The 13,113-nt window shown below is 42.9% G+C and overlaps 1 protein-coding gene across 2 annotated transcripts; it reads right to left on the bottom strand.

Annotated features, from left to right (window-relative positions):
- Positions 1-7,930: 7,930 nt before the first annotated feature.
- Positions 7,931-12,399, bottom strand: LOC122555372 (oligodendrocyte transcription factor 3-like). 2 transcript variants are annotated; one of them, XM_043701317.2, is made up of 3 exons: positions 12,157-12,399; positions 10,323-10,416; positions 7,931-9,638 (listed from the first exon to the last, which is right to left on the bottom strand). In XM_043701317.2, exon 3 carries the CDS (start codon positions 9,381-9,383, stop codon positions 8,730-8,732), a length of 654 nt encoding a protein of 217 aa, XP_043557252.1. In that variant the 5' UTR covers positions 9,384-9,638; positions 10,323-10,416; positions 12,157-12,399; the 3' UTR covers positions 7,931-8,729. The 2 variants fall into 2 exon arrangements, with proteins under 2 accessions (XP_043557252.1, XP_043557250.1); XM_043701315.2 differs by lacking the exon at positions 12,157-12,399 and having other exon boundaries at positions 10,323-10,422.
- Between the last annotated feature and the right edge of the window lie 714 nt (positions 12,400-13,113).

The following is a 13,113-nucleotide window of genomic DNA, read 5'->3' as shown; positions in this document are numbered from 1 at the left end:
TCAACAAACATTTTACTGTCCAAGCATTGAATGAAGTGCTACTAACATCACACTATATTTTGTCAATATTTATATTTTAAAACCCAAAATCTCAACAGCACATACTCAATGCTATCATTATTCCCATGTAAGAGTTCCCTGCTACTTCAGTCCCCTGAGACATCACCAGGCGTGCCATAGCTCTTGGGAATTCACTTGAGTTTTCTCAGTTGCCCCATCACTTTCTGAAGTATGGAACCTCTTTGGTTGAGGTTGGGGTGGAGGGAGTGGGTGACTTTTTTGAAGCTGGACAACGCCTTTAATTTACCTTCAACATCTTATGGTTATACACTCCCAGCTCAAGCAACTTGGTTTCATGGCTGCTTTACAGATTCTCACTCTGCCTGACTCAAAGCTACCACCAAGATTGGCTGCTTGTTTCTTTGAAAGATCACCCCCAACTCCAAAGCAAAATGAAATCTCATTGCAATGTGCTGTTTCCTGGGTTGTCCCAGATAGAATTTACGATATTTTGTACCCAATTTCCAAACCTATATATTCTGGGAAATCATAACTGTAGACAATCCACTTCCACTGAAGAAGTTCAGAGAGATAGCCCATTACCTAGTTTTCAAAACTTTGCATTATGACCTTATAGATTAAACATAAGCCACAGTTTAATTTGCAATTTCTTTACACCTGTTTACAGCTTCTGAAACCAGATGTTTTCATTTTCAAATGAAAGTATGCACCTAAGCTTTATGATGTTTTGAATTAGATATGCATAATAATATCCTGACAAAGAGATTTGCTGCACACATACTGGTTAAAGTGATTATTACTTTATATTTCAGTAGATTCTTGATGTAACAATGTACCTTACGTAAATGTTACAATTTCTGTTTCTATGTATTGTATGCCCTTCTTTTGGTTACTCATGTATTAATTCAGCAACTTTCTTTGACCTCATGTCTGGGAGAGCTGTTGCATAAATTGTTACTACCAACACTTTGATTATTAAACCATTCTTCTAGACACTTATCTGGATTCTCTCTCCTTTAGTCTTAGACACATAGTGTGGGATAGGCTTTGATATTAATAGCTTATGTAAGAATATAAATATTTGGCACAATGCTTAATAAATACAAGTTGTAAATGTTTGGGTATTTTGTTATATCTCTCATAGATGTGTTTTATCATTGAATGCAGTGTAACTGGATTGATGCGTTTGTACATATGATACTTAGAGCATAAATTGAAACATAAGAATGAAGGGAAATGAAAATATCATTCAGTCATCCAGCTAACATTTTCTTTTATACATGGTCCGGTGACCATTTTCAAATCTCTTCTATATTCCTTAGCTGAATCAAGAGCCTGTCCAATTTTCTTTAAACTACATTTACTGTCAAAGACTATTCTTAAAGTAACGGGTCAAAATATGATGATGTTGCTCCACAATATGATTAGTTTGTAACTTCTTTGATCTCTTGCCATGACTTTAGGTTCTGCAATCATTTTATTGATTATTTTCAGTATGTTAAAAACCTCCTCTGTTTTTGTTTTAACTAGATCAGGCCTTATTTCTTCTAAACCATTTCCATATTTAAAAAATAAACACTTGGGGATCTTCTTGGCTGGCGTTCCCTGCATACTGCATATAAACATGGTGAATGCTTCTATGATCACGAGATCACTAGAAACACCTCCTGATGTAGGTATTTCTACGTTCTCTTCAAATTTACTATGTACTACGGGATACTCTATGATGACACCCTCAATTTGGACAACTTTCATGGGTGAGCCCATATATGTGACAAATCTGTAGTGAAATGGGCTCTTTGATACATCAATGGATCTGGTTTTAATGTATTTGGATAGATGTAAGCCAGGAATCCAATTTAATACCAACTGGATTTGATTTCAAGCATTTTCCATGACACATTTTTGCCACTAAGCAGAACAGATTTCATCACATTGATGTCCAATGCATGTTCTGCACTGTGGAATTGAGAATAAACTTGCAGGCAATTCAAGCAGGATGTTTATATGAACCTAATTCTAATCACTGTGATACGCAGCTGCATGGAAACTGACAGCATGGGTGTTTGTGCTTCATAGTAAGAACAGTCAACAAATGTGCAGTGTTTGCATGGTGCATTTTAATGTGGAACAGCTGAAATCTGGTACAGCACTGAATTAGCAGCTGTCATGTGAATGGAGCCATAGATAACTTATTAGGCTGTTTGCTTGATACACAAAGGTGGCTATGTAAGCATTGAGATGTATCATTATATGTTAACATGGTTTGTCTGCATGCCGTGTACTTACACTAACAGTAAAGTAGGTTCCAGGCAATGATCTGCATATGTTCCTATGTGACTTGCATTAAGCATTTTTGTTGGTCATATTGCACGGTAATGTTTTGTGTTTGTGATTAAAGAATTAGAAACCCAAAATAAATTATTTACAAATCTAAATGTGAATTGTACAGTGTGTCCTACAAATAATTATTTGTTTAAATGAAAAGAAAGGGTGACAAAAACATTCGGAGGAATGCATTATTTTCTGAGTGATTCCATATCGTCCCATGCAGAAGGATTTGTGAAATGTTACACAATAATGAAAACACCAACGTGCAGAACCGTATACTGATGACTAGCCTGCTGTACTTGCTCTCTGTAGATACAATTCAATTTGGTGCCATTTCTCTGATTTTTCCCTGCAGCCTTCTTTTATACTTTTTCAGATAATGATTCAGTTACAGTTTGGAAGTGTGAATTAATCCTAACTCTGTGATGGCAAGCAGTCCAGTCCAAATCCTCACATTCACAAATACAAGGTTTTCTTTATGTTACCTTTGATCCTTTCACCTATTGCTTCTAATATGTACTCCATGGATCTCAATCATTTCACCAATGGGAACAGTTTATCTCTGCCTACTGTCCAAACCCTTCACAATCTCAAAGACCCCGATAAAATTTTGTTTCAACTTTCACTTCTCCAGGATAACAGTAGCAACATTTTTAATCTTCCCATGTAACTGATGTTCCTCAAGCCTGGAATAGATTGCAGCCATGTTTTCTGCTCTTTCCACAATACCTGCATATCCTTCTGTTATTATCCCAGTTGATGGTCCTACTGAACAAGAATTAAATCTGGCCTGATAGTTTTTTTTGTTTACTACGTTTGGTAGACATTCATAGAAACATAGTCACAAGGCTGTGCAGTTTCTTTAACAACAGAAAGTTACTACACAAGAAATAGACAAATCCAAGATTTCTAAATATTGAGAATATTTTAGGAAAAATTATTAATACACACATCAGAACAAAATTTTCAACCTCACTACACCATCACTTTACAGAAATTCAAATCCAGAGAGATCCTTCGTCTATGTCACATCTTAAAGTTTGACTCAACTGATTCTTAGGAGAAAGTGAGGACTGCAGATATTGGAGACCAGAGTTGAAAAATGTGGTGTTGGAAAAATACAGCAGGCCAGGCAGCATCCGAGGAGCAGGAGAATCGACATTTCGGGCATAAGCCCTTCTTCAGGAATGAGTTTGGTGTGCCAAGCGGGCTGAGATAAAAGGTAGGGGGAGGTAATTTGAGGGAGGGGCGCTGGGAATACGATAGGTGGAAGGAGGTGAGGGTGAGGGTGATAGGCTGGAGAGGGGGTGGGGGCGGAGAGGTCAGGAAGAAGATTGCAGGTCAAGGGGGCGGTGCTGAATCCGGAGATTGAGACTGAGATAAGTTGGGGGGAGGGGAAATGAGGAAGCTGGAGAAATCTACATTCATCCCGTGTGGTTGGAGTGTTCCTAGGTGGAAGATTCGGCGCTCTTCCTCCAGGCATCGTGTGGTCAGGGTCTGGCGATGGAGGAGGCCAAGGACCTGCATTTCCTTGGTGGAGTGGGAGCGGGAGTTAAAGTGTTCAGCCACGGGGTGGTTGGATTAGTTGGTGCGGGTGTCCCAGAGGTGTTCCCTGAAATGTTCCGCAAGTAGGCGGCCTGTCTCCCCAATGTAGAGGAGACCACTTTTACTAACACCTCCCATCCTGACCTCAAATTTACCTGGACCATCTCAGACTCCTCCCTCCCCTTCCTAGACCTCTCCACTTCTATCTCGGGTGACCGACTCAACACAGACACTTACTACCAACCGATCGACTCCCATAGCTACCTAGATTACACCTCTTCCCACCCTGCCTCCTGTAAAAACGCCATCCTATATTCCCAATTCCTTTTCCTCCACTGCACCTGCATTTCCGCCACCTCCAAACAGACCCCACCACCAGGGATATATTTCCCTCCCCACCCCTATCAGCGTTCCGGAGAGACCACTCCCTCCGTGACTCCCTTGTCAGATCCACACCCCCCACCAACACAACCTCCACTCCTAGCACCTTCCCCTGCAACTGCAAGAAGAGCAAAACTTGTGCTCAAACCTCCCCCCTCACCTCCCTCCAAGGCACCAATGGATCCTTCCATATCCGTCGTAAATTCACCTGCACCTCCACACACACCATTTCCTGTATCCGCTGCACCCGATGTGGCCTCCTCTACATTGGAGGGACAGGCCGCCTACTTGCGGAACATTTCAGGGAACACCTCTGGGACACCCGCACCAACTAATCCAACCGCCCTGTGGCTGAACACTTTAATTCCCCCTCCCACTCCACCAAGGACATGCAGGTCCTTGGCCTCCTCCATCACCAGACCATGGCAACACGACACCTGGAGGAAGAACGCCTCATCTTCTGCCTAGGAACCTTCCAACCACAAGGGATGAATGTAGATTTCTCCAGCTTCCTAATTTCCCCTCCCTCCACCTTATCTCAGTCCCAACCCCCGGATTCAGCACCGCCCTCTTGATCTGCAATCTTTTTCCCGACCTCTCCGCCCCCACCCCCTCTCCTGCCTATCACCCTCACCCTCACCTCCTTGCACCTATCGTATCCCAGCACCCCTCCCCCAAATTCCCTCCCCCCTACCTTTTATCTCAGCCCGCTTGGCACACCAGCCTCATTCCTGAAGAAGGGCTTATGCCTGAAACATCGATTCTCCTGCTCCTCGGGTGCTGCCTGGCCTGCTGTGTTTTTTCAGCACCACATTTGTCAACTGGTTCTTCCCAATTCTTTCTTGTGAACTCTTCTTACATGAATATTCACAACACTGACAGCTTAGGTTTTCTCAGTGGTTTAATAATCTGCAAATTTCTGATCAAACTCTTCTGACTTGGAGGTTGCACAATATCTTTATACTGAGGTAACTTAGTCCCTGAAATGTTCTATTATCCTTTCTAGGAGCGATACTATATTGTGATTCGGACCTTGTCAGATCTCCTTCAACTCTGCTCAAACACATTCACGCTTTAGGTTTGCTGAGCAATAGTCCATTCTTGATTATCCTGAAGCAAATAAAAACACACGATTGGCTCTCAATTTTTACATTCTCTATCATAAACCCAACATAGTACTAACTATCTTCTATTAACACTCCAGGTGTCCTTGCTCTCCAACATATATTGGATTTGGTGGATGTTCATCTAGCTTGCTTTCCAAACCCTTCATAAATACATCAGACACCCACATGCCATTAGTTTGAAATCCAAACTCTAAACATTCTGTGTATATATTACATCCATATATAAATTACACACCTCTCATCACACTTCCTAGAGTGTAATGCCCAGAACTGGACACAATATTGCAGTTGAGTGTTTTGTACATGTTTAACATAATTTCGTTTTGTACTTTGCATCCTAAGCTAACCAATAGGTAATGTAACTCTCAAATTGTCCTTCCACCATCTATGATTCTTGCTCATGTCCACTCAGGTCCCTCTGCTGCTACAACCCGTTTAGAATTGTACCCTTTAACTTGTGTTGTTTTTCTCTGTTGTTCTTACCAAAATGAAACATTTCCCAGTTTCTTGCATTAATTTTCAGCTACCACAGCACGGTGGCTCAGTGCCTCACAACGCCCGGGACCCGGGTTCAATTCCCCTCTGTGTGGAGTCTGCACATTCTCAGTGTCTGCGTGGGTTTCCTCCGGGTGATCCGGTTTCCTCCCACGGTCCAAAGATGTGCAGGTTAGATGAATTGGCCATGCTAAATTGCCCATAGTGTTAGGTGCATTAGTCAGGGGAAAATGTAGGGGGATGGGTCTGGGTGGGTTGCTCTTCGGAGGGTCGGTGTGGACCTGTTGGGCCTGTTTCCACACTGCAGGGAATCTAATCTAATTTATCCACTGTCCTTTTGAAATTCTATATGATCCTCCTCATGAATCACCATACTTCCAAGTTTCATATAATCCTCAAATTTTGAAATTACAGATATGTTCCTAATAATCTTTTTCAGAGATGCGATGGCACACGCTGGAGCGGATAGAACTTGAACCGGGCGAAAGTGAGGTTTGCAGATGCTGGAGGTTAGAGTCGAGAGTGTGGTGCTGAAAAGGCACAGCAGGTCAGGCAGCATCCGAGGAGCAGGATACTCGACGTTTCGGGCATAATCCCTTCATCAGGAAAGGTCGACTCTCCTGCTCCGCGGATGCTGCCTGACCCTGCTATGCTTTTCCAGCACCACATTCAGGACTTGAACTGGACCCAGAGATAGGGCCACTACCACTGCACTACCAGAGTCCCTCACCAAGGTCTGGGTTAATGAAGGGCACAGATCCCAACACTGATCCTCCATTCCAACCCTTCCTCCAGCCCTTTACCCGTAGTTCCATGTCATTCCGTTAATTTCGAATCCACGATGTTCCACTTCCCTTTACTGGATAATTTACCGTGAAAACCACACCGATATTTACTGTCATTCCCGAACATGTCCGTGCACTCTTTTCACACCGGAGATTATTTTAAAAAGGTGTCGAAACTGAACATGCACAGGAAATGACCGCAGACACAAGTATGATGGTTCTGAATAAAAATCTATTTGTGCCTTAATTGTGAAAGCAGCACCGTTCATAGTGAGAATGGTGCTCGCAGAGAATATGTGAGAGTCGCTGTCAATCTGAGGTGACCAGGGGCATAATGAGTTAATCCGCAGCCACACACAAGCATGGGACGTTTTCAGATGAGAGCAAGCCTCAGCCACTCAATGCAAACAGCTGAAATGCCTTACTGTTTACAAATACTATTAGACCTGGAAAGGGCATGACGCTGAATAGCGCCTCGCCTCCCAGTTCCAATAGCTCGACACCCGAGTGTTGGTTCTTGTACTTTGGTACTTGTTATTTTGTAACAACAATACTGCCCCAACCTAGCATCTCCGATCAAACCAACAGCAAGACAAAAGGAGTCCGAGCAATATTACTGTGGTAGCGATTTGCGACTTACTTTCACCTCAGGTCTCATCCGACCCAAGGTGTTGTGAGAGAAATAAAACATTTGACCTACCCCAAGGCTGGTCATCCTTTAAATAAATGTTCCGTTTTGCAACATCGTATTCCGCAAAACAAAAACGATTTAAGTCATAATTGTGCAGCATTTTGAAATATGTTAGGGCAAAATAACTTCTCCGAAGAATTGCACTATGATCCTTAGCTTCGAATTAAGTGCAACGCGAATACTTTCGGCGTGTAAGAAGCAATGCTTACTATTTAACGTATGGATTCACACAAGGTACAATAACAAAGAAATGGAACGAGTCAACTCATTTGGTTAGAATACTTATCGAACATAACAGCATTTAATTTCGATGTTAGTGTGGACACTAAGTATAGTGCTTTTACCGATTAATAACATTTCTGACTGATAGTTATTTACACCGTAATTCACTTTTAAATTATATTGTCATTCCCGGTCCATTTGTAATTTCACAGAGTATTCGTTGAAAACAAACTCTGAAGCATTAATTAGTAAACAGAAAATTCGTTAATAAACCGATTTGTTTGCAAAAATGAAATGCCCCGATACGAACACCCGTTGAAATATTTCTGAAAACTGAAATTAAGAAAGTTCAGTTCCTTCGACAGAAACTTGCCAATGGCATTACGGTTATCTCATTGTTGATATGGGGATGTCAGGTACAGACGTGAAATAAACGTAGAGAATAACTCCGTTGTGCATATCAAAACATTTATTATATATATACATATAACTGTACAGTACATTTAATACAGGTAATTTAATTATCACAATCGGTAACAAAACAAGTCATTCGTCAGTAACGGTTCAGTTGTCAAGAGCATTTTGTTTTAAAAAAAGATGTATTGATGAGATCAAGTATAAAACAAGGAGCGGTGTTGCTAATGCTTTGATAATAAATAGCCGTTCAATTGTTAAGAAGAGCTCGAAGTTTTATAAAGAGGTGGTTATTCGGCAATTAGAATGAAACAATTTTCTTTTTATTATTATACAAACGAAAGAAATAGTTGACTTGGCTGTTTGAGTCTTTCCAGCCTGACATCCACAGATTAATGTAATCTAATACCTACATTGGGAAGGCTCTGTGATGAGTTCGCGCTGGGAGACAGTCAGACTTGAAAACTATCCGGATAATCCTAAAGCAGTCAGTAGCTTTGGCCATAACATCAATGAGATCCTAATCCACTTACTAACCCTAAGCATTAGTGTCAACAGTGAAATTCGGCAAGTGTTTATGGTGTAGAGAAAATATTCTAGCCCATATCCGTACACATCTATCTCTTTTCAAAACAATTCGCACGCTATTTTTTTTTTACACACAGTAAACAGTTTGAGTAATGTCCTAGTGTGGAGTTCCTCCGGTGACTTCCAGCATCACTTGGGAAACCTGGCCTGGTGACTGGGTGCACTGAGGCTGGAGGGAAGGCAGTGAAATCTGCAGGCCGCGCAGGCACAGGGAGAGCCGGCCCACTGCTGGAAGCAAGGCTGATCGTCCGGAGTCAGAGGGCACTTGATGCCGGGGGATGAGTGGCGGGGGCTGCCGAGGGTCAAGAGCGAAGGGGCGGCCCCGAGCAGCAGCGAGCCCCCGGCGGCGGTCAGCACGGGCAGCTGGCCCAGGCGCGTCGCCGAGCCGCTCCGGCCGTACATCTCGCCCAGCAGCCGCTTCATCTCCTCCAGGGAGCTGGTCAGCATCAGGATGTAGTTCCTGGCCAGCAGCAGCGTGGCGATTTTGGAGAGTTTCCGCACCGAGGGGCCGTGGGCGTACGGCATGACCTCCCGGAGCGCGTCCATGGCGACGTTCAGGTCGTGCATCCTCTTGCGCTCCCGGCTGTTGATCTTCTTTCTCAGCAGGAACTGCTCGTCCTCGGACAGATCCTTCTTACTCCTCGACTTGGCCGACGGGGTGGGGCTGGGCGACTCGTCCGGGGAGCGAGCGCGCTCGGCCGGATCGACCTTGTGAGGGATGTTATACAGGGTGGAGGTGACCAGCAGCACTTCGTTCGGGGGCGACTTCAGCAACTCGCTCATGGTCTGAAGCCCCGAATCCTTTTCGGGCAAGATTGAGGAAGTTGGAGGGGAGGCGTGGAGGCAGAGTGGGGAGAATAGACCAATGGAATAGGTCAAACAAACAAGTCTGCAATCGTTTCTCTCTCTCTTTCTGGTGTGCACGAAGCCGGAATTCGAACGGACTGAGAGTTTCAACCGCTGAGGATTACAAGCTGTTTTTTTTCCCCCCACCCCCGGTTGGAGATAACTTCAGCTCGGACCGCTCCCAACATGAACCTGGAGACAAGCGACAAGAGTGAAGGTATTTATCAGGGAATAGAGCAGCTTCAGCCAATTGCGAGTGCGGAGCCAGCAGCCGCTCAACGCTATTGGTGCGTGGTTCTCTCAATGGGAAGTCTCACCCGGTCTCTCTCTGTCCCCGCCCTCCCCCTTGTCTATCGATATCTTAATCAAACTCTCCAACTTGGTCAAAACCCTTTTTTAACTGTTTGCTCCGTGTATATTGCGAGCTCCCTTCAGCCTCGTGGCTGTGTGCCTTTTAAAATGCGCATCCTTTTCGCTGCCCTGTTACTTCTGCATCCCTTTGAATGTAATTATCTATTTCACAGAGAATGGGCGGCCATTCGGGCCATCGCCTAAACACTGGCTGTCTGCGTTCCACTTCCTTTCCATAGCTGTTGATTTAAAAAGCCCCGAATTCACGATCTTCGTCGCCCGCGACCTGGATCATTAGATACTAAATTTTGTTATAAAATCAAATACATCGATGATAATCATATTTCTTGTCATTTGTATAAATGTCAGAATTCCAAGACGATGGCTTTTCTGCCTTCATGCCTTCAATTTAATTGACACATTAGAAAGTAAGATAGTATTAAACAAATGGGTGTTAATAGTTGTTAGTTCTTGTCAGGCTACTTTGCAGTTGAATATGAGAATGTCAATGTTTATGGAGATTACCTGATCATCTTTGGAGAGCCCCAGGCAGTTCATTAGGAGCGACCGGGAATGAATATATTAAAACAAAAGCTGAAGTACTGCGGATGCTGGTGATCTGAAATAAAACAAAAACAGTAGGCGCTGGAGAAATTCAGCCGGTCTGACGACATCTGTGGAGATAGATACAGAGTTAATGCTTCCAGTCAAATATAACACCTTCCAAACCACGCGCGGCCGTTGTCTCATCCTTATGGAAATGCAGAGAGATACAAAACGAAAGGGAAAATTTGCATTCCAGGGGCACGGTCACATATGAAAATATACCGAAAAAAAGGACAAAACTGACATAATTCATTGAGTCATACAACACAGAAACAGACCCTCCGGTTCAACTCGTCCATGCCAACCAAGTTTCCCAGACCAAAACTAATCCCACTTGCCTGCTTTTGGCCCATATCCCCCTCAACGTTGCCTATTCAGGTACCTGTCCAAATGTGTTTTAAATGTTGTAACTGTACCCGCATCCACCGCTTCCTCTGGCAGTTTATTCTACATATGAACCACCCCTTGTGTAAAAAATTTGCCCTCAGGTCCCTTTTAAATCTTTCTCCGCTCACCTTAATAAATATTCTCCCTGGTTTTGAATTTCCCCATCCTAGGGAAAAAGACCTTTGTTATTCACCTTATTCAAGTTCCTCATAATTTTATCAACCTCAACATCCAGGTAAACCTTGTCTGAACACTCTACAATTTAATAATATCCTTCCCATATCAGGGCGACCAGAAGCGGAAATAATTCTTTATCAGTGTCACAAAATAATAAACCGGTCATCTTTTTTTTAAAATGTGGATTATAGCCGAGTAAAAGTACAGTACTTCATGAAGAGGTTTCCCATGTGGCATTCTCTACGGACCAGAACATACTACATTTAAAATGCAACCCCTGATTGTATATGGTAAGAAACATACTGAGTTCTTGTTTAACTAATAACGTAAAAGCAAAGTGTTACTAAAAACCTAAAATAAAATAGAAATGCTAGGAAAACTCTGCAGGTTAAGCAGTATTTATAGTCAAAGAAAGGATTTTCGGATCATGGACCTTCATTGGAACTGATAATTACAGTATTGAAAATGCCCAAAAAAAACCCTGCCTGAGCTGCGGTCCTCAGCAGCATCACAAAATGACTGACTGACCTGACTGAGCGTAACTCACTGCTCACACAGTGCATTCACACAGCGCCAAATCTGTGCTAGCAAACTGAACACGCTCGCCCAGTCTCACACACACACACACACACAAACAGACGCTTGAGGTGATTCCACATGGTTTCTACATCTCAACCCTCGTTTTACAAAATACCTGCAAAAAGTAAAACATATTTAGTCATAACGAGTGAGATGGAAGTTACCCATAGTGCCTTATTGTGACAGTCACGATAGTAATTTCACCAATTTGCTTTAAAAAACAGAAACATCAAAGGGATAAAATTGTAGATTTATATTTTAAATAAAATTCATTCAACTATTTAGTGCTGCGTCTCTGTATTAGTGGTGTGTGCGTGTGGATGGATGGATGGGTGTAACAGCCTGTGGCAGAATGAAGAGAGGCCCCAGCGATAAACCACGGAGCGACCTACCAACGGGACCACTAACAAATGCCTAGTGAAATATTGAACTAAAATATTAGCGCGATTAGTGACCCGTGCTGAGGGTAGTTGAAAATAATCCTATCAAACGCATAACAGAGAATAGAATTATTCTGATGTCTGTGTGAGGACTTATCTTAGACAGGGTGCAGAGAACTGGCTAAGCAAACAGCCGAACTTATTATCTAAATAAAATGTTGCATCTATACCATAGAAATGTGCCTCAATTAATCTGTGTACAGCGGCTAGCGTTAGAACAGGCGTCCGGTTTTCTAAACCATCGACTGCGAGTCTCAATTCCAAAGAAGCCGACCCAGAGCGACCATGGTTATTGATTGCATCTACAGCCGCAGTTTATTTCTGAGGAAACGGAGCAACTGGCAGGCGGACAAGCTCCTTGAAAAGATTCCCGTTTCCTCATTTCGAGAGAAGCCGTCTCTAATGTTGGGCGCATTTAACCTGAAAGAGAGAGAGAGAGAGAAGCAAGCTTTTGAAAGGCACAGAAGAGTGAGTGTACTGAGCGTGAAAACAAAGGTGCTAGTGAAGTCACTTCCCTGCATTGGGTCCAGCCATCCGCTTTCTCCTTGTCCCCATTGAAGGGACAGAATGCCACAGGAAGATGGAGAATTAAAGAGAACAAACCATCAATGCACTGTCAGAGAAGAGAGGGGACCACATGAGCGGATTTCTGCTGCACTTTCACTCCCCGTCTCATTCACAAAGAGGTTTCTGATGAATTATGGAATACTTCAGGCGCCAGTAAATGTAACTTCGGAAGATGCCAAATATACATGAGGGGAAAGCAAAAAAAAAATGTTTTAAAAGCCATGTCTGAGATTAAAATCGGGGATGAAAGCCTGTAAAGCAGCTCATAGCCAAACTAAATAATAAAAGTATGTAAATAAATAAACGCATTTAGATAGCCACAACCGTGGGTGGTTAATCCGTATTTCAATTACTATTCAGTCGTTTTAATACCGCCAACGGGAATATTGAAATGTACAAATAAAATGTCACTACTTGCCGATGCTGTCCTTCAGCAATTAAAAGGTTTTAGATTTTATTTTTCAAATTTATTATTGTTTTCCTGAGGTCATTGAGGAGAAAAATAAGAGAAGTCAGAAGCTGACCGTAAGTGGAGCTGTGCCCACGCTGTGTGAAAGAAA

This window comes from Chiloscyllium plagiosum, unplaced genomic scaffold, assembly GCF_037043375.1.
Source record: "Chiloscyllium plagiosum isolate Xiang-an unplaced genomic scaffold, Cpla_swu_hap1 HiC_scaffold_12, whole genome shotgun sequence".
NCBI lineage: Eukaryota > Metazoa > Chordata > Chondrichthyes > Orectolobiformes > Hemiscylliidae > Chiloscyllium > Chiloscyllium plagiosum.
The sequence above is the reverse complement of the archived record's forward strand: the minus strand, read 5'-3'. Positions and strand labels throughout refer to the sequence as shown.

Bases quoted from the DNA above. Each gene is read 5' to 3' on its own strand.
- LOC122555372 (XM_043701317.2), bottom strand. From the start codon at position 9,383: ATGAGCGAGTTGCTGAAGTCGCCCCCGAACGAAGTGCTGCTGGTCACC.